Source organism: Chiloscyllium plagiosum, chromosome 1 (genome assembly GCF_004010195.1).
Source record: "Chiloscyllium plagiosum isolate BGI_BamShark_2017 chromosome 1, ASM401019v2, whole genome shotgun sequence".
In the NCBI taxonomy this organism is placed as follows: domain Eukaryota; kingdom Metazoa; phylum Chordata; class Chondrichthyes; order Orectolobiformes; family Hemiscylliidae; genus Chiloscyllium; species Chiloscyllium plagiosum.
The window spans coordinates 115149676-115176187 of NC_057710.1; the positions used below are offsets into that span (position 1 = coordinate 115149676).

Below are 26512 nucleotides of genomic sequence, written 5' to 3' on the forward strand. Positions count from 1 at the left end.
AATCTTCGCACAAACTTAGAAAATGAATGCATTGGAGAGAGTGCAGAAGAGATTTGCAAGAATAGTTCCAGCAGTGATTTACTTCAGTTGTGAGGGTGGATCAAAAGAGGTTGGTTTTTATTTCTTTAGAGAGGAGAAGGCTAAATAAGATTTGATAGAAGTTTTCAAAATGATGTTGTCTGGACAGAGTGGATAGGGTCAAACTATTCCCTCTTACAAACTGATCAGGCATCACCGTTTTGAAGTGTTTTGCAGAAGCAAATGCCAGCTGATGAAAACCTTTCTGACATGGTGAGAAGTTAGAGTATGGAATGCATTGCCTCTAATTATGATGGATACAGGTTTAATTGAGGCATTAAAGAGGACATTGGATGCTTATTCTAATTAATAATGTGCAAAAGTATGCAGGCGATAGGACTGAATGGTCTCATCTGCACCATGTTGCCACAGCACTGATACCATCAATAGACCATAACTTCTATATTCTAAGTAGGCCACTAAATAGTCAAGGTGGGTTACCCTTCTAACTGTGCACAGAGTTATGGGTGATGGTTGGAAACCTAATGACAATGCTTCACAAATGAAAAGCCAGCCAGTGTTTATTCCTATCTGACCGGGCAGGCATTCAATTGTCAGGTAAAACTGGGGCTTTATTATTTTTTCAGAAGGAAAATGATGCTTGTGGTTTAGATTTGAACTGGATTGGTTAGATAGTAGATAAGTAATTGTGTACATTGCACTTACAGTATGCAACGAGGGCTCGTGGAGAAGTTACAGTGATGCTGAATGGATCTGCTCGTGGCGACACCTTCAGGAATAACAGGTACAGTGCTAACACTGTCAACATGATGGCATTCTTTGGAAATTACATGGTAGAAATTCATGAACTTTGATAGACATTTTCCGAATGGCCTCCACAGTTCTCCCACCAAAGTTATGGGCAGACAGTGTGAGTCCTGATCTGAAAAGAGGACTTTCACTCAAATGTGAATAAGCAATTAACCTGAAGAATGATAAGGACCAATTTTTTTCTTTTTTTTTAAATTCATCTGTGGGATGTAGACATTGGCTCACCAATATTCATTGCCTGTCCCTAGTTGCCCGTGAGAAGCTGGTGGTGAGCTGCCTTCTTGAACTGTTACAGTCCGCATGCTGCGAGTTGACCCAAAATGCTGTTAGGGAGGGAGTTCGGTGTTTTAACTCAGTGACAATGAAGAAACAACAATACATTTCCAAGTTAGGATGGTGAGTGGCATGGAGGGGAACACATAGATGGTAGTGTTTCAATGTATCTGCTGCTCTTGTCCTTCGAGATGGACGTGGTTGAGAGCTTGGAATGTACTATCTAAGGAGCTTTGAATTTCTGCAGTGCATCTTGTAGATAGTACACTGCTGCTACTGAGCATCAGTGGTGGAGGGAATGGATTTTTGTGGATGTGTTATCGATCAAGACAGCTGCTTTGTCCTGGATGGTGTGAAACTTCTTAGATGTTGATCGAGTTGCACCCATTCAGGCAAGTGGGGAGTACTCCATCCCACTCCTGACTGATGCCTTGTAGATGGTGGACAGGCTTTGAGAAGTATCTCACCACAGTATTCCTCGCCTCTGACCTGCTCTTATGGTCACTCTGTCCATGTGGTGAGTCCATTTGATTTTCTGGTCAATGGTAGCAACAAGGATGTTGTTAGCGGGTGAATTCATTGATGATAATGATTTAATGGTGTATTTCACAGTGATGGGACCGGTTCTTATCTTTACTGCAGATCTGTTTAGATATTTCAGGTAATGGTAAGTAGATTCTTAAAATTTGAGGTAGGAGTTAAAGTGGCCTTTATCTGGAGGTACAATTTCTCAGATAGTCTTATGCAGTCAATTGTGATAAACTTCTCTTACCTTATAAACCTTTATCACTTTGGGGTACAAATGGATAGATTAGAAATAGAGAATTTGTAAGTAATCATATATATATATATATATATAACAAGATAACCTTTCATTTCAGATTGTGTTACAAAGGCTTTGGAAGTCTTATCACCAAAGTTGCCATCACGAATAGAAATAGTTTACTAGTTGCGTATTTCCAATGTCAGTACTACAGATTTCATTTTACCTTTTTTTTTAATCTAAAATTAGTTGGGAAATCAATTGATAACCCATCTTGAAATGTTAATTTTGAAATTAGCTTTCTTCAAGAAACTGACCCTTGCTGAACTGATCTGTTCTGGAAGTTTACACAAAAGAAATGTGGTCTCTTGGTTATTTGTCACATTAGCCAGTTTGCAGCAATGCCCAAGATTATTTGTCTTTGCACTTCAGTATTGCTACTAAATAATCTTGACATGTAATAATGTAAGTCTATTGGTATCCTGATTGGTGACCTTCCTTGCAACAAAGCAAGTCATGGTAACAACATTTTTGCCTAATTTCAGTTTTCAACAGCTCGAGACCCACTTTCCACCAGATAATTCAAAGTCAGGAAGCAAGGTTGGATAACAAATGTTGTATTAACCTTCTGTTGCTGCCACCTTCACCATCACCATAGTTACTCAAAAAATGTGAAAATCATGATGGTGCCAATCAGAAAATAATTGTCAGCAGTGGGTGTGCATGTTTGTGTGTTTTTTTTTAAGAAAGGGGTGTTGATGAACCAGCATAAAGGTAGTTTGAGGTCAAATACGGAGTTATAATTTCCAAATGCAGTAAATATCCAATGATAAGGTTACTACACTTGAAATGGTATTTAACAGGTAATGGATGCCCTCATGGCCATTATTGATTTTCAAGAGTTGAGTAAATTATATTTAATGTTCATTGTGACACGCATATTTATTTTCTTTGGCATTATTGTAAAAGGAATTTATGGTGTATAACAGTTGTATATCAATTAATCAGTGGCTTAATTAAAACCACTGTTCAGTTGAATATCGTATTCTTATTGATTAGATTAGATTACTTTACAGTGTGGAAACAGGCCCTTCGGCCCAACAAGTCCACACCGACCCTCTTTGGACTGTGGGAGGAAACCGGAGCACCCGGAGGAAACCCACGCAGACACGGGGAGAACATGCAAACTCCACACAGTCAGTCGCCTGAGGCAGGAATTGAACCCGGGTCTCTGGCGCTGCGAGGCAGCAGTGCTAATCACTGTGCCACCGTGCCGCCCACATTTTTTGAGTAACTATGGTGATGGTGAAGGTGGCAGCAACAGAAGTTTAATACAACATTTGTTATCCAACCTTGCTTCCTGACTTTGAATTATCTGGTGGAAAGTGGGTCTCGAGCTGTTGAGATTACACTTATTATTTTCATTTTATTTGACTAATTATGTCTTTCTTTCCTGTCACTAGCATTTTTGCTGAAATTGAACTTGGCAAATTAGACAATGCGCGGGTTACCTTTGTTCACCTCTGGATCATGGACAATATTGATGGCCCTGATAAGTAAGTCTATTAATTTTTTTTATTGCATGCATGTAGGTTTTATTGATAATACTCCTTGCCATTTCCATTGCAGCTTAGTGGAATAGTAAACATAATTAGATTTTCAACCTTGTATCTAATTGAGAGGAACTGAATAGATTCTCCAAGTGGAGAGAGAGTCTGCTGTATTTGTGCTGTTGGACAGAGACCAGGTGGGAACATGGGCATTTAACAAAAAGGAAAAATGAAAGGAAGCTGGCAGTTGATTGCTATCATAATCCTGCTAGAGACTCAACACATCTGGATTGACAAGGGCCTGAGAACAGGTAGCCAACTTATCCCCTTGCGCAAAGAGCACACAACTTGTACTGAGATCCACAATGGAGAAGGGTAAGTCCTAGCTGGTGGCTGAGTGAGGGGGGTAGTGGGGGTTGGGAATATGCAACAAATAACATCTGACTGTTCATTTCCCTTATCTGTTTTCACTAGTCACATGAAGAGCACCCATTGCATAGTCTTATAAATGGAGTAAGTCTGTAAAGCAGAGGTAACATTCTCACCTCAGTGTCAGAAGACCAAAGGTTTGAGTCCTGACCTAAATAACTACTTAGATTGCAATTGGAATGTGGGCCTGAGTTTTACACAGAAGCAGGCTCCCCCCCCCCCCCCAGCCCCTGACTCAAAAATCACAGATGAGCTCACCTCCACTCAGCAAAGAAATCTGCAGCTTTTGGGCCATTAAAGTCCAAGCCCAGTGATATGAGTGTTGTAGCCGAATGAAATTGCCAGCTGCCCTCCAGTGAAAGAGCACCACTTTTCAGGTAATATCTGGGGAGAGAAACACAGTTCACAATTCAGACCGATGACCTACCATCAGACGATAAGGAAAATAGAAATATCGTGGAGGTAGGGGCAAGAAGAACAAAGGGGAAAGCCCGTGATAGGGTGGAAGCTAAAGGAAATTAAATAACAAAAGACAGTAGTAATTGATATACCTATAGTAAGGAAACAAAGTTCTGAAGAAGAGTCTTGCTGGACTCAAACTTAACTCTTTTTCCCTCTCCATGGATTCTCCCAGATCTGTTGAATCTGTCCACCACTTTGTTACATTACTTTTATAAAAACATAAAGGTTATATCTAAATGAGGTGTGAATGACTATATGAAAACCTTCTGAATATAAGAGAGAAATATAATGTACAAGACCAGCCTGGTGTGGTCTCTCTACCAGTGAGTCTGCCTGATGCACATTTGTATTCAACTGTCAGGTTTATCATTTCATCCATCATACTGTCTAAGAAAAGCCAGAGAAAGTTATTAACTTTAGCATGCTGCTTGTCAGACTATTGAAAAACTCAGCAAAAGGTCCTTTTCTAGGAAAGATGTTCAGCTAATCATTTTTTTTTCCCTTGTTGAGTCAGATTTGTCAGGGGCCACTTTGACATAAAACCTGTAGTATAGGGAGGGATTTTCTCGACAGGTTGAGTCGGTTAGGCCTATACTCAGTGAAGTTTAGAATGAGAGGCAAACTTCTTGAAATATATATGATTTATGAAGGGCTTGACAGATGTGAAGAGATTGTTTTCCCCTCATGGGAAAGTCTAAGAATCAAGGGCATGACCTCAGAATAAGGATTCACTCAAATCCAACAGAGATGAGGAGCAATTTGTTTCTGAAGGTGGTGAATCTATGGAATTCTTTAATGCAGAAGATTATCGATGCTGGTTTGAAATCTATTCAAGGCTGCGATACAAAGATTTCTTATCAATAAGGTAATAAAGGTGATGGGGAAGGGCAGGAAAGTGGAGCTGAGGATTATCAGATCAGCCACTTAATGAGAGTGGATTAAATGCACCAAATGGTGTACCTTTGCTCCAACAGCTCATGATCTTATGGGTTGTTTCATTGTGTTATAGGGGAAAAGCTACAGTGGACAGGTTTCTGGCTCTGTGGCTCAAAAGGAAAGGCAGGAGGAGAATAGAAGAGTGATGATGATAAGAGATTCAATGGTTAAAGGAACAGACAGGAGATTCTATGGTTGTGAACACAACTCCCAGCTGGCATGTTGCCTTCTGGGTGCTAGGGTCAGGGATGTCTCTGATCAAGTAGACAGGATTCTTAAGGGGGAGGGTGAGCAGCCAGAAGTCGTGGTACACATTGGCACCAATGAAATTGCTAGGAAAAGGGATGAGGGCCTGAAAAGTGAATAAAGTGTGTTAAGTTGGAAGCTAAAAAGCATGACGAACAGAGTGTTAATCTCAGGATTGCTACTGGTGCCATGGGCTAGTGAAGCTAGGAACAGAGCAAGTGCAGCTGAACATGTGGCTGTAGAGCTGTTGTAGGAAGGATGACTTCAGGTATGTGGAGAATTGGGATACCTTCTGGGGAAGGTGGGACCTGTACAAAGAGGGTGGGTTGCACCTGAACTAGAAGGCAACCAATATCCTGAGCAGGAGGTTTGCTAGAGCTCTTCAGGAGGGTTTAAACTAGTTTAGTAGTGGGGTGGGAGCCAGAGCTATGGATCAGAGGATTGGATAGCTGGTGAACTGGCAAATACGGAATCTTTTGAGGAAGGATAGACAGTTGATAGGGCAAAGTTGCGGTCTGCGTGATGGGTTGAGTTGTATCAATTTTAACACAAGAAGTGTCAGAATTAAGGGTGATGAACTTAGAGCATGGCTCAGTACTTGTAACTATGATGTTGTGGCCATTATGGAGACATCTAGTCAAGAGGAAGAAGCGAGCTTAGTTAATGTTGAGGGGAGAGACAGGCAGGTTTCTAGAGGCTCACAAGGTAGCCAGGAAGGAACTGAAGAATGGATTTAGAGCTAGAAGGGGAAATGCAAAAGCCTTGGTGGGTAGGATTAAGGAAAACTCCAAGGCATTCTACACTTGTATGAGGAACAAGAGGATAGCCAGAATGAGGGTAGGGCTGATCTGGGATAGTGGAGGGAACTTGTGCCTGGAGTCAGAGGAGGTAGGGGAGGTCCTGAAGAAGGGCCTGTGCCCGAAACGTCGAATCTCCTGTTCCCTGGATGCTGCCTGACCTGCTGTGCTGTTCCAGCAATAAAGTTTCAACTTTGATCTCCAGCATCTGCAGACCTCACTTTCTCCTCCTTAATTAATACTTTGCTTCAGTATTCATGAATGAGAGGGATCTTGTCATTTGTGAGGACAGTGTGAAACAGGCTGATATGCTTGAACAGGTTGATGTTAAGAAGGAGGATGTGGTAGAAATTTTGAAAAAATATGAGGATAGATAAGTGTCCTTAGACAGACTGGATATACCCAAGGTTACTATGTGAAGAGATTGCTGTGCCTTTGGCGATGATCTTTGCAGCCTCACTGTTCACTGGAATAGTTCCAGATGATTGGAGGCAAATGTTATTCCCTTGTTCAAGAAAGAGAATAGAATTACAGTCTTAGGTCAGTGGTGGGCAACTTATTGGCGAGGATTCTGAGCGACTGGATTTATGATTATTTGGAAAAGCATAGCTTGATTAGAGATAGTCAGTCAGCATGGCTTTGTGAGGGGCAGGTCATGCCTCTCAAACCTTGATGAACTCTTTTGAGGGTGTGACAAAACACATTGAAGGTAAAGCAGTGGATGTGGTGTACATGGCTTTTAGCAAGGCATTTGATAAGGTTCCCATGTTGGTTCATTCAGAAAGTAAGGAGGCATGGGATACAGATACAACTGGCTGGCCCATAAAAGACAGGATGGTAATTGATGGAAATTATTCAGCCTGGAGATCGGTGACCACTGGTGTTCTGCAGGGATCTGTTTTGGGACCTCTGCTCTGGGATTTTTTATAAATGAGTCTGATGATTAAACAGAGGGTGGATTAGTAAGTTTGGTGGAGTTGTGGATAGCTGTTGTAGGTTGCAATGGGACGTTGACAGGATGCGGAGCTGGGCTGAAAGTGGCAGATGGAGTTCAACCTGGAAAAGTGTGAAGTGATTCATTTTGGATGGTTGAATTTGAATGCAGAACACAGGGTTAAAGGCAGGACTTCTTGGCATTGTGGAGAAACAGAGGGATCTTTGGGTCCACGTCCACAGATCCCTCAAAGTTGCCACCCAAGTTGATAGAGTTGTTAAGAAGGCATATGGTGTGTTGGATTTCATTAGCAGGGCGATTTGAGTTTCAAAGCCATGAGGTTAAGCTTCAGCCCAAAGAGCCCTGGTTAGACTACACTTGTAATATTGTGTTTAGTTCTGGTTCCCTCTGCATTGGAAGGATGTGGAAGCTTTAGAGAGGGTGCAGAGGAGATTTACCAGGATGCTGCCTGGACTGGAGGGCATGTCTTATGAAGAAAGGTTGCAGGAGCTAGGGCCTTTCTCAATGGAGCAAAGAGGGGTGAGAGGTGACTTGATAGAGGTGTACAAGATGATGAGAGGCATAGATAGAGTGGATAGCCAACGACTTGATAGCCATTTCCATCCTGGGAACTTGAGAGGTCATAATTTTATGGGGTTTGGAGGAAGGTTTAGAGGAAATGTCAGAGGTTGGTTCTTTACAGAGAGTGGTGGGTACATGGAATGCACTGCAGTGGTGGTAGTAGAGCCAAATACATTAGAAATATTTAGTCGACTCTTGGATAAGCACATGGACAATAGTAAAATGTAGGGTATGTAGGGTAGTTTGATCTTACAGTAGGTTAAAAGGTCAGCACAACAAAGGTCAGCTCAAAGGCCTGTACTGTGCTCTACCATTCTATGTTCTATTATACATTTCGTGATAACAGCTTTAGCTAAATGGATGATAAAGTCAGAAAATCCTACTCTTTTAAATCCTGAAAAGAGGTGAGTAGGAGGGGAATTCAAACAGATATTTATTATAGTGAATGATGAGGAGGCAAACATCAATTTATTTCAAATTAAATCACACTATTTGGATACAGAACTGGCTCAGATGGAAGACAGACAGTAGTGGTGGAGGGTTACTTTCCAGACTGGAGGCTTGTGACCAGTGAAGTGCCACAAGGATCGGTGCTGAGTCTGTTACTTTTCGTCATTTATATAAACAATTTTGGATGTGAACATCGGAGGCATAGTTAGTAAGTTTGCAGATGATACTAAAATTGGAGATGTAGTGGGCAGCGAAGAAGGTTACCTCCGAATACAACCGGATCTTGATCAGATGGGCCAATGGGCCGAGGAGTGGCAGATGGAGTTTATTTAGATAAATGTGAGATGCTGCTTTTTGGAACAGCAAATCAGGGAAAGACTTATATACATAATGGTAAGGTCCTGGGGAGTGTTGCTGAACAGACACCTTGGAATGCAGGTTCATAGCTCCTTGAAAGTGGAGTTGCCAGTAGATAGGATAGTGAAGAAGGCATTTGGTACGCCTGCCTTTATTGAGTACAGAAGTTGGAAGGTCATGTTGCGGCTGTACATGACATTGGTTCAGCCCCTTTTGGTATATTGTGTGCAATCCTCGTCTCTGTCCTATGGGAAGGATGTTGTGAAACTTGAAAGGGTTCAGAAAAGATTTACGAGGATGTTGCCAGGGTTTGAAGATTTGAGCTATAGGGAGAGGCTGAACAGAACAAAGAAAATTTACAGCCCAGGAATAGGCCTTTCGGCCTTCTAAGCCGATCCAAATGTACTGTCTAACCTGTCCATCAATTCCTAAGCATCTGTATCCCTCTACTCCCCACCTACTCATGCATTTATCCAGACGCATCTTAAATGAATTTTCTGTGCCTGCCTCTACTACCTCTGCTGGCAACGTGTTCCAAACACCCACCACCCTCTGTGTGAAGTAAGTACTTGCCGCATGTATCTCCCTTAAACTTTCCACCTCTCACCTTGAAAGTGTGACTGGAGCTATTTTCCCTGGAGCATTAGAGGGTTGGGGTGATTTTATAAAGGTTTATAAAATCATGAGGGGCATGGATAGGGTAAATAGACAAGGTCTTTTCCCTGGGATGGGGAAGTGCAGAACTCTAGGACATAGGTTTAGGGTGATAGTGGAAAGATATAAAAAGGACTTAAGAGGCAACTTTTTTTATGCAGAAGGTGGTGTTTGTGCAGAATTTAAATAACACCTGGGTGGATATATGAATAGAAAGGGTTTAGAGGGATATGGGCCAAGTGTTGGCAAATTGGACTGGATTCGTTTAGGATATCTGGTCAGCATGGACGAGCTGGGCCGAAAGGTCTGTTTCTGTGCTGTACATCTCTATGATTATGACTTTACGACACTGTCAGAATGGAGAACATATGTGAGACTAGTAATGACAGTTTGTGGTGTCAGAAAATTATTCCTCTCAATGTTTAAATGATAGAATGAAGTTGTAGGTAGAACAGTAAATGCAAAATAAAATCCCCTCACTATCTATGATCTAGGTTAAAGGTGCAACAGCAAACAATTTGTTGTTACTTGATCAGATAATCTCTCTCATCTATTGTCACACAGCATAGGAATGGGCCCCGCAACCCACCATGTCTATGCCGACCAGCTAATAGGAAATGACACTAATCCTATTTAATTGCACTTGTTCTATGGCCTATTGTGCCCTCTCATTGTAAGTGCTCATCCAGATTCTTTTTATTTGAATATTGTTATTGAAAAAGGTTTCATTACAAAATTAGAAAGTTATAAAATATAGCATCATAACATCAAAAACAAAAATAAACAATAAACCAAATACTATACCACTCTACATAAGAAATTGAAACTACACTTGTTGCACTGAGCGGCGTTACTAATTTATTTATTGATTTGCTATAAGACCATTGCTCTCAACCTTCGAGAGCGTCAATTATTGAATTCACATTTGTATGAAATTCTTCCTCTTGGGCATTCGGTTTTATCGGTCCAGACCATCATGCCTAGACACAAGTCCTAATCAAAATGGCAGACAGATCTAATTCCAAATAATTCAATAAGGGCTGCCACATCTTATACAAGTTGTCAATTTTCTGGTGCACCATATTTGTAAGAAAGTCTAAAGGAATATGTTCCATAATTAACTTATGCCACCCCTACAGCTCTGGTGACCTCTCAGGCAGCCAACACATCAGAATGTTTTTCCTTGCACAAAAAGTAAGAACGCTAAAAAGCTTTTTCCCACTTATGTCTAAGGGAGGTAAATTTGGCAAATCCATGAGCAAAGAGACTGAGTCCACCTTGACTTCGGTCCCCAAGACCCCCTCTATTACTCCTGCCACAGTGCTCCAATATGCACAGAGCCTGTGGTAGGACCACAGGTAATAAGTGAGGCTTACCATATTTATTTTACATTTGGGGCATATTGAAGATGTTCCCTGCTTAAGTTTTGCAAGACTATCTGGGGCCAGATGAGCTTTATGAAGAATCTTTAACTGCGTACCATGGGTTCTCTTACATACCAAAATCCTCCTCGCATTCTCACAAATGTCCTCCCATGTTTGTGAAGTGATCACAACTCCTAACTCGCTCTATCCCAGACCTCATGTAGATGCTCAATGTCACCCCAGGAACAACCCCCCCCCCCCCCAAACAAATGATAGCGAGTGCTTACTGAAAGAGTGCTGTTAGCCTGAAGCACCCTCGTTTCCATTTCCGATCTATAACACTCAAGAGTATGATCTCCTTTCGGATAAAATCTCTAATCTGAATGAAACCGATGAGGTCCATACTCGACAATCCATATTTCCAAGTTATTTGATCAAATGACATCAATGTTTAATCCTCAAGTAGATCACCCAAACGAGATTCCCCCTTCCACCCAAAGTTTAAACCTGGAATCCGTTGTCCCTGGATGGAAACCTGGCATTCCAACTATGGGATAAGAAAAGATATTTTAGGCATATTACCCTTCATCTTCTCATTGCCCTCTGTGCTTTGACCATGTTAGTAACTATTGGATTATGGCAATGTTCCACAACTATCCTTATTTTGTCTAATAACAACAGGTTGATAAGAGAGCACTTTGTCTAGGAGGCCTCAATGTCTAACCATGTCGTGCCAAGTCCACACAGACCCAGTCACTTACAAAAGATAGGCGGGAGCTCAGTTGATATCTTGTAATATCTGTGAGGTCCATTCCCAGTTTCACAAGTTTAATAAAGCGCCACTTATAACGCCAAATAAAAGAACTAAACCGGCCGTTCAATTTCTGAAATGTTTGCCTAGGAAAGAGCAAAGGAAGCATCCACAAAGGGTGCAGTAAGTGAGGGAGAACATTCATTTTGGTTAGAGGGACTCGACCCAACTATGATATTGGAAGGGCCCCCGATCTTTGAATGTCTTGTTTAATCTTGTCAAACAAATGAACAAAATTAGTCTTGAATAACTGATCAAAGCTAGGAGTAACAGAGAGGCCCAAGTAAAGACAACCTCCCTGTGCCCACTTAAAGGGGAACCCACCTTCCATGTCAGGTATTCCCCTAAATCGCCCCCCCAATAGGCATAGCCTCTGACTTTGAAAAATTGATCTTGTAACCTGAGAAAGAACTAAACGAATTAATACACCATATCAAACAGTGTACCGAAACTGATGGGGTCAAAAAAAGTAAGAACATCATCCACATTTAGTGTAATCTTATGCACCTTCAGCCCCCACCTTTGGAGCAGCTATACTAGTGCTCCCCCGAATGGTAGTTGAGCCGTTGGTGGAGGCCAACATGAAAACCAAAGGTGAAAGGGGACAGCCTTGCCAACTGTCCCACCAATGTTAAAATTATCAGACCTTATACCATTGGTGAGAACCGCCTCCAGAGGATCACTGTAAAGGACCTTTACCCATCTAGAAAACACTTCACACAGGCCAAACCGCTCCAGGGTATAAAAAAGATATGGCCATTCCACCCAGTCAAATGCTTTCTCCACATCCAAAGAGACAAACAATCCTTGAAGCAATTGCTGCTGGCACACTTGAATCATGTTAAGCAACCTCCTAACATTATTAGAGGATCTGTGACCTTTTATAAAGCCTGTCTGATCTTCTTTAACAATGGAGAGCAACACCCCTTCCAACCTCAATGCCAAAGTCTTAGATAAATTTTATAATCAGAATTTAAGAGCGAGATTGGTCAATAAGAAGCACAGTCCTCCGGGGCCTTAGCTTTCTTGAGGATAAGAGAGATATTAGCCTCTCTCAAGGATGGCAGGAGGCAATCACGACTGTATGAAGAGTTCTATGGTCTAGCATTGGCCTTGACAGTATGTTTAAAAATTCTTTACAAAACTCACTGGGAAGACCATCAATGCCTGGCACCTTTCCACTTTGAAGTTGCCTCACCGCCTCCTGTATCTCTTGTGCTGTTAATGGAGCACTGAGAAGAGAAGCCTGCTCAGCAGACACCCAGGAAGATCCAAGTTCCTAAATAAAAGATTCCATTTTATCCTGTCTATCCTCACAACATTCAGACCCATTGCAGTTCAGAACACAACCTCTGAAACGCCACATTGATCTTTTTAGCAATATAAGTAAGAGTCCCATTCCCTTCCCTAATAGAAGGAATAGATTCGGAGGTATTCTTCTTCCTAACTAGATATGCCAATTATTTACACGACCTATCACCATGCTCAAACAACCTTTGCTTCGCAAGGGAAAGTTCCTTCTTGGCTGTATGTGTAAGCATGGAGTTTAAGGTGGATCGTAGGCTGTGATCTGTTGCAGCTTCATCACTGACAGTCTGCTGTAATATGGCCGTCTCAGCTGCCTTCAATCATACCTCGAGCAGCCGCTGCTGCTCTCCATTCCGTTGCTTCTGACTGGCCAAGTATGAGATAATTATCCCTCTAGCATAGGCCTTAGCAAGCTCCCAAAGAATGGACGGGTCACCAGCTATACCTGAGTTGGTGACCAAAAATGCTTCAAATTCCTTAGAAGTGTTCCATGAACTTGCTGTCCTTGAGGATGAAGGGATCCGTTCGCCAGTACTCTTTGCCACTTCATTTGCATTATTCTTAATCTCGACGACTAAATATAGTGCTGCATGCCCAGAGATGGTAATATTCCCAGTTGAACAAGGTACCACCAAATCTCGAAGAGCCACAGGAATTAGGAAAAAAACAATCCTTGTATGGCACTTATAAGGATTGGATAAGAACATAAAGTTTTCTGCCTGTAGGGTGGAGACATCTTCAAACGTCTACCAACCCCAGTTCCACACATAGATCACCCAACTGTTTAGATTGTGCAGAAAGCTTTGGGGGGCCTTTGGGCATTCTATCCAGCACAGGATCCATAAGGTAATTAAAGTCCCTCCCTATAATAATATGCCGCGACATAAAGGCCACCAGCTTAGTGCATCATTCAGAAATGTAAGGGGTTGGGCTGAGGACAACAGCATTCAAAATACCATATTCCTCATCGTGTTAGGGCCTTAAGGGTAACAAACTGACCATATTCATCTTTAACACAATCTACTAAATTAAATGGAAGATTCTTCTGGATGAGTATAGCCATCCCCCTGCTCCTAGTATGAAAGGACAAGAAAAATACCTGATCAAACTCATCCTGCTGTAACATCAAGTGTTCCTTGTCATTAAGGTGGGTCTCCTGCAACAGGACAACATCTACATCTCTTTTTTTAAGACTCGACAACATCTTTTTCCTTTTAACTGGCGAATGGATCCTTCTAATATTCCAGGTGCACCATTTAAGAACAGTGTTAGCAATAATCCTTTACAACCATCTTTGACCTGCTGAGAGGAAGAATTTGACTTACAGAATGCAGGACATATTCAAAAGAAGGCATCTTGGAGTCGATTTATGAAAAACCAAAGCACTAAACTAACTACAAAACACAAAAGGCACTTAATGGGGGACTCTATCCCCTGGCGATGGAGAGCGCTTACTCATCTCCATTACCCTATCCAGATTGAGCCACACCCCAGACCCAAGCAATAAAAGGAAACAGACAAAATAATGAGCCTCTGCCCACCCCCAACTATACATCAACATCAATCCTAATCAGCGAGCAAAACAAACACCTGAACAGCAGTTTCTTTAAGAAAAGGGTAACATCACAAGAAAGATAGCAAGAGAAATTAAAAAATCAAACATTAGTGTCCAAGTCTATAACTCCATCCAAATATTTTAAGGTGACCAAAATACTTTTTATTTGTTTGGAGGAGTCAAATGACTGCACCATCTCCTTGTGAGTAATACAAAGCACTACTGGGTATCTCTTTGAATATTGAATACCAAGGTCCCTTAATTATGTCTTGACTTCATCAAACGATTTCCTTTTATGGATCACCATTGCAGAAAAGTCCTGGAAGGACATTATCTTAGTTCCCTGATAAGTAAGGGCCTGTGGATCTTTCCCCATCCTTCTAGAAGATTCCAGGACTCTTTGCTTGTCCCTGTAGCTTTGAAAATGTACCAGGACTGGGCAGGGGCACTGCAACCCATTGAGCTCTGTTAACCTTCATCCGGTCCACCTCGGCACCCCAGCCAAAAAACTGTGGCAGCCAGTCTTCAAAAACGCTTGCTAGCTGTCCACTTTCCCTTCCCTCCAGCAGCCCAACCACCCAGATGTTTTTCCTCCTACCTCGATTTTCCAGATCATCGACCTGTTCAGTCAAGGCCTGGGCCTGGTTCCACCCTGTCGAGGACTCTATCTCAGTCTCCTACGCCGCAGTCCACCGCTCGACCTCTTCAACATGCTTCCCGAGCCCATCCAATCCTTCTCATGCTTTTGTAGCATGACCAAAATTGGCTCCAGCCGAGAATGATTGTCTTCCATCAACTCCTTGATCATCCCTTGGATTGTCACGCATTCTCCAGCGACGTTCTGCTTGGCAGGTACCTTTTCTAGGCTGCCGAGGGAACTGCAGCTACAGTCACGGTTACAGGCAAACCGGTGCCTTCAGTGAGTGCCCCGTGTGTTGGAGCTTGGCTTATGCTTTCATTTCGTCATCCTTGCTCACACAAAAAGGAATTATAGTAGGACCTTGACTATCCGAACAGCGCACATCTGAATCCCGGAACATCCGGAAAAGATTCTAAGGCCCTGCAAAAACGACACCAGGCAACCTAGCATTCAGCTATCAGCTAAACAGCATTTTGACATGCACTGGTGAATAACTGGGGTAAAAATATCACTACTGCTCGGCTGGGATGCTCAGCAAGGCAGATCTACTCAGATCGCCGCCATCTTGGATCCCCCCTGCTCATCCAGATTCTTAAATGTTGCGAGCATACCTGCCTCCACCACCCTCTCGGGCAACACGTTCCATATTTTTATCACCCTCTGGGTGCAAAAATACTCCTCACCTTAACTTTATACCCTCTGGTCTTAGACACTTATGAAACATTTTATATTTTCCCATGAAGCAAAAAGAGATATCGTTAACTCAAAATATTGACTCCATTTCTCTCTCCTCAGATGATACCAATTTTGCTGAGTATTTCCAACACTTTTTACTTCAGGTAGCCCTGATAAGTACTTATTTTTAAGTTCATGAGGCCATCTGTTTGAGTAATTAAAATTCATTTTGGGGAATTATATTGAACATCAACTATATTTTGATTTTCAGAGAATCCTGTGATGTCGGCAGTGTTGCAGTATTGGAAAGCATTCTAAAGGAGAAAAATATCAGCTACTCTTGCAAAGATAATTACAAGTATGTACTATATCTGATTCATATTTAACCATTGAAATATTTAGAAAGTTGGTGAGCTTTTTCACTTTCTTTTATGTAGTATTTAAGTGTTTTAAGATAATTTTCATCCTTGCTCTTCCACACTCTGAACATGCTGTTGTCTCTACACCCTCACTCAAATTATTCTCTCCTTCTCCAATGTCCTTTAAATCTATAGCCACAAAACCAATCAAAATGACATGTGGAATGTCAGACTTTGTTTCAAAGGAGAGGATGTTATGTGTCAGTTTTATGGAGCCTTGCCAAGGCCCCATAGCAATAATGCATTTGATTTGGTTACTGAATGTAGGAAAGATGCATTAACCCGAGACGGGTGATTGGTACAAATTCATCACAACAATACCAGGCTTTAATTATAATGTCAGGTTGCATAGACTTGGCTTGAGTTTAAACTTTTGGGGGTGAGGGGTGTGAGGGGGGGGGGCGGTGGTGGTGATCTAATTAAGTTATTAATAACGATCATAGGAGTGGATAGGGTAGGTAGAGAGAAACTATTTTCTCTGGTGAGGGAATCAATAAATGGAGTGGAGATTTCTCAGTGTCGTGGTACTGGACTTGGAGACTTGAAGGAGGCCGGGAAGTAAGGGAAAATTGTGTGTCAAGGCTGTACCCTGATGCAGTCTACTACTGGAGAAGGACGGCAAATGGAGTGGCTGTCCACTCCATGGAGAAGGTACCCAGTTTGATTGGTTGATGCCTGTAATAAGGGCAATTCTGCAGCCTCATCAGCATTTTGCATTCTGCAGGGCTCCTGACCATCACATTCAGAAGCTACCAGGTTGCTGGAGGGAGCCCCCCCCGACCCCCCAACCCCCCACCGTGGGTTGAGACCATGAGAGTCAGAGTGCCTTTGCCCCAGTGATGGGGCTGTCGAGGGGGAGGCGGTATATCCACGAGCATTTTGCATTCTGCAGGGCTCCTGACCATCACATTCAGAGGCTACCAGGTTGCTGGAGGGAGCCCCCTCCCCCCCACCGTGGGTTGAGACCATGAGAGTCAGAGTGCCTTTGCCCCAGTGATGGGGCTGTCGAGGGGGAGGCGGTATATCCACGGCACAAAGGTTTCATTCCGTGGCATTTGATCTCCACTCTGAGAGGCTACTGGCTTCAAACATTATCACATTTTATGATGCTTCGTGCCTCCAACAGAGCCCAGCTCTCCTGATGGAGCTGTCAAATCTCCAGATGTGCTGGCCTTTGGATGAGGTTGGCAGTACTGGGAGCCCGTGAAGGATGACATGCTTAGAGGTAGCCTCACTGCTGGCAAGTGCAGGCTTGTGATCACCATTTGGAAGCATGCAGTAAAATCCATGGGTTAGGGAGGCTAACCTTAAAACTCAGTCTGGTCATTTTAAAGTGATATCTGGAGATACTTTCGCATGTAATGAACATTACAAATCTGGAACTTTTTTTCAGTTATCCCCCTTCACCAAAGGCAGACTGTAGAAATTTTTCCAATTAACTTTGCTAGATACTTGTTGGGTAAGGATGATTAACAATGTACAGCAAAGATACAGCAATGGAGTTAAGCTCCAAATCAATTGTGATCTGATTGAACAGGCTTCAGGGTCTGAGTGACTAACTCTTATTCCATGTTTCCATATCCTTACGTTTCACCACTTATCCCCAATATACATTGCCTTCTACGGTGTACAAGCTTTGTGGGTGGCACGGTGGCACCGTGATAAGCACTGCTGCCTCACATCGCAGAGACCCGAGTTCAATTCCCGCCTCAGGCAACTGACTGTGTGCAGTTTGCACATTCTCCCTGTGTCTGCGTGGGTTTCCTCTGGGTGCTCCGGTTTCCTCCCACAGTCCAAAAATGTGCAGATTAGGTGAATTGGCCATGCTAAATTGCCTGTAGCGTTAGGGGTAAATGTAGGGGAATGGGTCTGGGTGGGTTGCGCTTCAGCGGGTCGGTGTGGACTTGTTGGGCAAAAGGGCCTGTTTCCACACTGTAAGTAATCTTAAAAGAAAATTCAAAACCGGCATCGTTGTTCCCTGAATCACTTCATTTTCTATCTGATTCTTTCAGAACCTGGCAATGTCCATTTATTCATGTGCACAGAGCCTTTCACTGGGAAATGGATATATTATCATTGATAATTCCAGGCTAATACATCTCACAACGCTGCTATGATATGTATTCTTCAAAATTCTCAAACTTCATTTGTACCAGTATTCACAGATTACGCACATCAGTGAAGACAACAGAGAGTATCTCCAATAGCTCACTGTTTCCCCATTTCTATATTGACATCATGCACTCCAATTCCGAAGGATCAGACTGATGCCAGTCATAAATCCAAATAAAAAGACATTTCTGCTCCTTCTATGGCAGTGGCTCAGTGGTTAGTACTGTTGCCTCATAGTGCCAGGGTCCTGGGTTCAATTCCAGAGTTTGCACATTCTCCCCATATCTGCAAGGGTTTCCTCCCATTGTCCAGACATGTGTAGGTTAGGTGGCTTAGCCATGCTAAGTTAGCCATAGCGTCCAGCAATGTGCAGACTAAGTGGGTTAGCCATGGGAAATGTAGGATTACAGAGATATGGTTGGTCTGTGTGGGATGCTCTTTGGAAGGTCAGGGTGGACTCAATGGGCCAAATGGCTTGCTTCCACACTGTATCGATTCAATATTTCCAATACAATTCCATTTCTTAGAAACTTGATCTAACATTATATCACATTGTCTGGAGGGTAATTTTTTTCTATCAGTTTTACAGCGTGAGTCACTGATGGTGAGGATGGTTCTTTTCCCTGTTGCCACAGAGTGATCAATGTCTGTTATATTAATCCTTGAAAGACAAAGTTGGTTTCATTTAAAATGATCGATTATTTATTATCATATTATGGACATGACCTCTCCTAGAAATGATGAACATGCCACTGTTTTCATTTTTGACTCCTCAGTTCATAGGCGAGGAATTGTGTACCAATTTATTCCAGTTCTGAAACTTATGAGAAACTGTGACATGAAACCATTCAGAAATTTGGTGTCCAAATATGTGCAGATGATATTTGGTCAGCTTTTTGGATAGGTCGTATTAGTAAATGTACAAAGTTGACCATCTGTTTACAATTGATAACTTACCACAAGACAAGTAGTGTTTACAGCACAGAGGGAGGCCATTCAGCTGGTTATGTCAGCACTGGTCAACACAGGTCTGACTGCATTAATCCCAATTTCCAGCTTTTCACCCATTGTCCTGGAGGCAATAATGACTGATTACATAAATACTGATGAAATGTTACAGCAGTTTTTGACTCAACTGTCCTTTCAGGCAGAGTTCCAGGCTCCCACCACCGTCTGTGTGACAAGTTTCTCCCCAAACCTCCCTTCACTTCCTCACTCTTACCTTAAAGCAATGCTCTCCTGGTTATTGAACCCTCTACTCATGGAAAAGTGCCTTCCTATCCATGCCCTTCATAATCTTATACTCCGATATCAGGCTCCTGTCAACATGCTCCACTCCAAGGAAAACATTCCTAGTCTACCCAGTCTTTCCTCATAGCACAGGGTCTCAAGTTGAGGCAGCATCCTGGTAGATCTCCTCTGTACCCTGTCTACCACAACCATGAGTTGAATTCAAATTTGGCCAAGTGCAGGGACCTGAACCTGTGCCCATCTGGATCTGGGCGACATCACCACAATGCTACCATCTCCTCCAAAACTGATACAAATTGAAGTTGCAGTTTTTTTAAATTAAAACTTCAGCCTGGACAAACAGCAGCTATTACTGTTAGCACATATATATAGAGCCTGAAATTTCTGTTTGATTCTGTGTGGAGCTGAGAGGGACTGGAGAATAGAACAAACCCTGATTGAGCCATCATTTCTGTTGAGGGCCAGGGGCAATCCTTCTGCCACTAAACATCTGGCCTAAGATCAAACGGCAGTAATTGGGTGTGTTTCTGGATGTCACCTGGAAATGTTCTGCCACAAACATCATTTTAAAAGCTATTAGATAGATAGAAATTTATTGTCACTTGCTTTTGTGAAAATACTGTAAAAAGTGTGTCAGGCACCAGAAAATTGGTGCCATTTAATTACGTGAAGTATGTTTATTTTTTAAAAATCTAAGACAATGTCAAGACTATCATATTTTGTTCATTCTATGGTCTCTTGGTTTCACAAATCAAGCGCTGCCGAAGGCCAAGGCCTATCCGACTGTTGAGGACTGGGATCCTGTCAAACCAACCAAACTCTAGGCCTTGCTGATACCTCAGAAGATGGGGTCCCACCAAGACCGCCAAAGACTGGGGGCCCAACACGACCACCGAAGACTGGGGACCGGCCAAAGCCACCTAAGACTGTCAGCTCATCGACACCGCCAAAGACCAGGGATCAGCCAAATCTGCCAAAGACCAGAGACCCATCTAAACCTCCAAAGAGTGGGGGCCCGCTGAAACCGCCAAAGACCAGGGATCAGCCAAAACTGCCAAAGAGAAAGAGACCACAAAGACCAGGGATGGTCCACGTCAACCGAAGGCCCGGGACGGTCCACGTCAACCGAAGGCCCGGGACGGTCCACGTCAACCGAAGGCCCGGGGCGGTCCACGTCAACCGAAGGCCAGGGGCGGTCCACGTCAACCGAAGGCCAGGGGCGGTCCACGGCAACCGAAGGCTAGGGGCGGGCCACGTCAACCGAAGACTAAGGTCTATCCATATTGACCACAATTGGGAGACTGGGGATGGAGGCCTGCCACAACCATGGGGGAGCAGGAGCTCGCTGAAGCCACTGAAGACCAGGCACCCGCTGAAATTGTGGAAGACTGAGAGCCTGCTGAAACTGCCAATGATGTGGGCCCATTGAAACTGCCACACCTCAGCTGCAGAACAAAGAAAGTAAACTTGTTGCAAAAGGTGATATTAAGAAATGATTATAAGATGAAAAAATAAAAAGGACACAGCCGGTCAGCCAAAAGGGAGTAGATAGACCAAGATTCCAAACACTACCTAACCTGCCATCTCCACCATCTTGCTATTTTAAGAGAAATGGTATGCCTGGCTAATCTTTGATTACAATCATATTATAATTGGCAATTATGACATGGCTGACCCTCTCTGCAACTATTTTATATCCATTTCATAATAAATGGTGGGTATAAAATATTAGAGGTTCTAAGCAATCTCGAAATAAATCAAGGGAAGGAACTAACTATATTGATTAGTAAATGACAATGATCAAAATCATGATATTAAAGCTAAACAATTCCCCTGGTTTTGATGTTTCCTTCCCAGTTATTAACTGAAGTAGATGAGGAAATTTTTGATTAAGTAGTTGTAATCTTCCAAGCCACACCAATTTAAGAATTATCTCCAGATATTGTGCAATTTGGAAAAGAAGAACAAAAAATTTGGGAAAATTATCTGAACAAAGTTCATGGCTTGAAATTACAGTGGGAAAGTTAACTCTGACAAATTTAGTTTAAATGCTTAAAGAGTAACTCAGATGGTAAATCTAACAGCGTCTAAGGATGTTATTTCGATAAACATGAGGGGGCATTTAACAACATTATGCATTAGGGACTGTTAACAAAAGTGAGACAGAATCAATTAAAGACTATTTGTTTCAGAGGTTGAAGATAGCAAGTACATGTGAGTATGTATTCACATTGGTAGAATGTATCTAACAGTGCCCTTTGATATCTGGCCTGCCTCAACTTTGCTCATATTTAGAAATGTTTTGAATGAAGGAATAGAGAGCTGTTTCTCACTAGTTTACTGCTGACACTAAGTTAGATGATGCAACATATAGTGTGTAGGTTGAGGTTGATAGTTGCAAAGGGACATCAGTTGATTCAGTGAGTAGGCAAAACTGTGAAAGATGGTGTTCAATGTGGAAAAAAGACTGAGGTCATCCACTTTGGAACTAAGGAGTGGAGATCAAATTATTTTTTAAACAATGAGACTGGATTTAAGCAGAGATTCTTAGGCTGGGATTTTCTTCCTGAAGGCAAATTTTGCAAAACAGACCTTTTCCTGCTGTTCTGATCTCCCATCCTGCTTGGTAGTATCCATCTCATAATCTTCACAGCAGAGTGGTGGGACCAGGCTAGATTTGAGGTCACTACTTTCTGAAGCAGATCCTTGGGAGGAACGGAGGTGGCAGTTTCCAATGTGGACAGTTAAATGGCCTGTCTCCATTCACTGGAACTTTGGCTCAGTTTGGAACATGAACATTAAGTACCCTTGCCTTTACCCTTCACTTGCCCCACTCACCAGGCCCATTCATATCCCTCCCAATACCTCGTAATCTACCCCCCATGTCATCTTCACACTCAGTCATTCGTAACCACTTTGGATAGAACTCATGGGATGTAGAACAGGAATATTGTAAAGCATGGTGTCCCACAGATATCATTGCTTAGTTCTCTTAAAGGCATGTGCTTGCCTGATCATCGATGCATGCAATATCACAATGGTGGCAAAGTTAATAATGAATTCTTCATAAGATTTTTCACTGTTGTTTATAACAACTATCTTGCATCAACATTGTCTGTATTCACTTTTTCTAATATTGAAGTGACAGAATGTATTGAGAGTAAAGTACTAAATTGTGAATTCCGCACTGCGATTAATGCTAAACACCTGAATTACAAAACGTCCTCATTTACTACTCAAGGGGCTGTTCCTGTTTAGATGAAAATGTGAAACTTGATGTATGGGTTTTGAGCTATGTTCATTTATTTTAAAGTTTTTTAAAAAACTTTTGTTGTTTTCTTGACAGGGCTGCTAAAATGCTGCAGTGTATGGACAAGTTGGATCATCCATCCTGCAAATTAGGTGAAAAGCCAATTGCATGACTGGCCGACCTGCTTAAGCTACTCTCATGGAATTTCTAAAGCTTCCTGCTTCTATATAGACAGACAATCAATTAAAATGATGCTAATATATAAAGCAAGCTCCAGTATACAGTGTAGTGTGATTACCTGTATTAATTTGATTAGAAATTAAGGTGCAACCCTGTGAAGAAATAATGTACATTTAACAATAAAAAAAGGATCAGTGAAATTTTAACAAGGAAAATAAACTGAAGAATCCTGCAATTATTTAACATTTAGGGCCAGTAATCTGGTTCAGAAAGCTCATTGCACTGACTCAAATTGGCACCATTTCTCCATGTGTAAGGTGTAAAAATCTAAGGCCTACCACATGCCTGATTTTGGGGCCTTAACGTTTGGTTTTGCTATTTGCTCAAGGGATGTGAGCATCACTGGCTGGGCCAGCATTTATTGTCAATCTCTAACTACACTGGACAAGGTGCTGCTGAGCTATGTTTTTGAACTTCTACAGCGCATATGGTGTAGGAACAGCCACAGTAAGCTGTTAGGGAGTAAGTTCCAGGATTTTGGCCAGTGACAGTGAAAGAACAGCTGTGTGTTTCTATGTCACGATCTGGAGTGGTTTGGAGGAGAAATTGCTGACCTTGTCCTTCAAGGTGATAATATTTTCCAAATCCACAATGTAAGAAACAAAGCTCACTCACTTCAATAATTTCAGTCCGAGACAAGATCTGAAGCAATCAGTATGTTTATTATACACTTGCAAGCGTGGTGCCTGGAATAGCAAGTACATATCTTATATAGGATTTACTACTCCAAACCCAGTGCCCATTACTATTGTTTATCTCTTGCCTTATCCAGCCTTGTGCATAACAAAGTACAAGTTTTACTCGGCCATTTCACCACATCCTGCTGTGGTCCATTGTTAAGTATATCCTCCTTCACTGCCATCTGTTTCCCTTACTTGTGACATTTCCTCCCATTTCTCAGCCATATGAATGACCTTTTCTTTGGGGTTTGTTTTTTTGTTTTTGCATAAGTGGGAAACAGATGCTTATAACTACTGTTTGTACAAGCATATCTGGCTTAACCTACATCCTCACAGCACCTTATCTATTTTTCTGTAACATCTTCCATTGTTTGCAGGCACGTTTCATTCTTGTATACACATTTTAACTGATATAAAAACAATTATATATTTACTTCACATAGTTTTTATTCTTGTTGACTCAGCTCTTGGTTGAAACAATTATTCACTGGTGTGAGTTCATTTACCTTGCTTAAGTAATTATGATTGCAGAAGTAACACTACTTTACCTATATCTCCCACACAACCCCTATGGAAGAAGCACTAGCAAGTTACTGTAGTAAATGTGTAGATAATATGCAGTGCTGCAATTGTGTATCGCTGGGGAAGCAAATGCATGTTGAGGGCAATGGGTGGACCAAACAGGTTGCTTTGTCTTTGATATTGTTGAATTTCATGGAGTTACACCATCCAGGCGTGTGGGGAGTATTCTATCCCACTCCTTGTTTGTGCCTTGTAGGTGGTGGACAGCAGACTCAGGAGTCAACATTAGAGTAGTGCTGGAAAAGCACAGCAGGTCAGGCAGCATCTGAGGAGCAGGGACATTGACATTTCGGGCAAAAATCCTTCATCAGTTACTCGCCACAGTATTCCTAGCCTCTGACCTGCTCTTGTAGACAAAGTAATAATATAGCTAGTTCAGTTCAGTTTCTGGTCAATGGTAACCCCCCTGGCTGTTGATAGTAGTGTTATTCAATTATGGTAATACCATTCAATGTCAAGAGACATGGTTAGATTCTCACTTTCCATTTGTTAGCCAAGCTGCGAAGTTAACTTTATTAATATTGAAACAGACCACTTTAGAATCTGGTGGAGTCATAAATAGTGTTGGGCATTATAGAATCATCGATGAACATGCCCACTTCTTATCTTACAATGGAGGGAAGGTCATTCATCTAGTAGTTCAAGATGGTTGAACCGAGGAACACCTTTGGCGATGTCCTGGGGCTGAGATGACTGACTGCTATCAGCCATAACCATCTTCCTAAGTTCAGATAGAAACCTAAGCAGTGAAGAATTTTCCCTTATTTCCCATTGATTCCGCTTTTGCTAGAACTCCTTCACTCAAGTGATTGCTGCCTTAATATCATGGCAGTCACCTTCAACTCCCTTCTTGAGTCCAGCACTTTTATCCGTGTTTGAAATAATGAGGTCAGGAGCTGAGTAACGCTGCAGCACCCAAACTGAGTGTCAGTGTGTACACTATTATTGAGAAAGTGTTGCTTGACAGAATTGCTGACAACCCTTTCCATTACATTTCTGCTGATTGAGAGTAAGCTAACAGACTGATAGTTAGCCACATTGAATTTTTTCTGCTTTTTGTGCACTCAACATACCTGGGCAATTTTCCACATTGCTGATTAGATGATAGTGTGGCTGGACTGAAATACTTTGGCTAGGGGAATGGCTACTTCTGTAGCATAAGTGTCTGATTCTTTGGCTGAGATATTAACAGGGTCCATAGCTTTTACAGAATCCTGTGCTTCCAACTTCCTTCATATTACGTGCAGTGAATTTAATTGGTTAAAGACTAGCAACTGTGAGGTTGAGAACCTAAGGATTCAATACCTTTGGCTGAAAATGCAAATACTTCAATCTAGTCTTTTGCTCAGATGTACTAAGCACTTCCATTGTTCAGGATGGGATACTTATGAAGCCTCTTATTGTAATGAGTTCGGAAGATAGGAACAGAAATAGGCCATTCAGTCCTTCAAGTTTAGAACTGTCAATCAATGAGATATGACTCTCTGACAATGCCCTCCGCCAGTTCTAGAATTTCCAGCCAGTGGAAATAGTTTAACTTTACCCACCCTGTCTTTTCCTGTTAATATATTTGATCAGATCACATCTTAAATTTCTACATTCTGGAGAAAACAGTCTTGATTTGTATAACTTCTCCTCAGATGTTAACCCCTGAAGTCCAGATTTCATTTTTGTAAATCTCCTTCCAAAGCCAATATATCCTTTCTAAGGAAGAAATCCTATGTGATAGCTGGATCAAACTGACACCTGATTTTTGGCTATGTCTGGCGCTGCTCCTCACGTTTCCTCCTGTACTCTCAGTTGAACCAGGGTTGATGTCCTGACCTGACAGTAAAAGTAGAGGGAGGATATAGATTCATAGAGATTTACAGCATGGAAACAGACCATTCGGTCCAATCCGTCCATGCCGACCAGATGTCCCAACCCAATCTAATCCCACCTGCCAGCACCCGGCCCAAATCCCTCCAAACCCTTCCTATTCATATATCCATCCAAATGCCTCTTAAATATTGCAATTGTACCGGCCTCCACCACTTCCTCTGGCAGTTCATTCCATATACGTACCACCCTCTGTGAAAAAGTTGCCCCGTAGGTCTCTTTTATATCTTTCCCCCCTCACCCTAAACCTATGCCCTCTAGTTCTGGACTCCCCAACCCCAGAGAAAAGACTTTGCCTATTTACCCTATCCATGACCCTCATAATTTTGTAAACTTCTATAAGGTTACCCCTCAGCATGGTGGCTCAGTGTTAGCACTACTGCCTCACAGCACCAGGGCCCCAGGTTCAATTTCAGCCTCAGGCGACTGACTGTGTGGCGTTTGCATATTCTCCCTGTGTCTACG

The 26512-nt window shown here is 42.2% G+C and overlaps 1 protein-coding gene across 2 annotated transcripts in view; it reads left to right on the forward strand.

The window, feature by feature from the left end:
• The window catches only part of LOC122551973 (ADP-ribosyl cyclase/cyclic ADP-ribose hydrolase 1-like), a 40724-nt gene extending 17662 nt beyond the window's left edge, over positions 1-23062 (forward strand). The window contains exons 6-10 of one of the 2 annotated variants that reach the window (XR_006312243.1): positions 747-823; positions 3349-3441; positions 15907-15993; positions 20174-20896; positions 22764-22922. Coding sequence is in view for 1 of the 2 variants with exons in the window: in XM_043694540.1 (XP_043550475.1) it covers positions 747-823; positions 3349-3441; positions 15907-15993; positions 22764-22839 (333 nt within the window). In the remaining variant the exon portion in view is untranslated. Of the gene's footprint in view, positions 1-746; positions 824-3348; positions 3442-15906; positions 15994-20173; positions 20897-22763 lie in introns of both variants that reach the window. The other variant, XM_043694540.1, reaches the window with a different exon arrangement.
• Positions 23063-26512: the final 3450 nt, after the last annotated feature.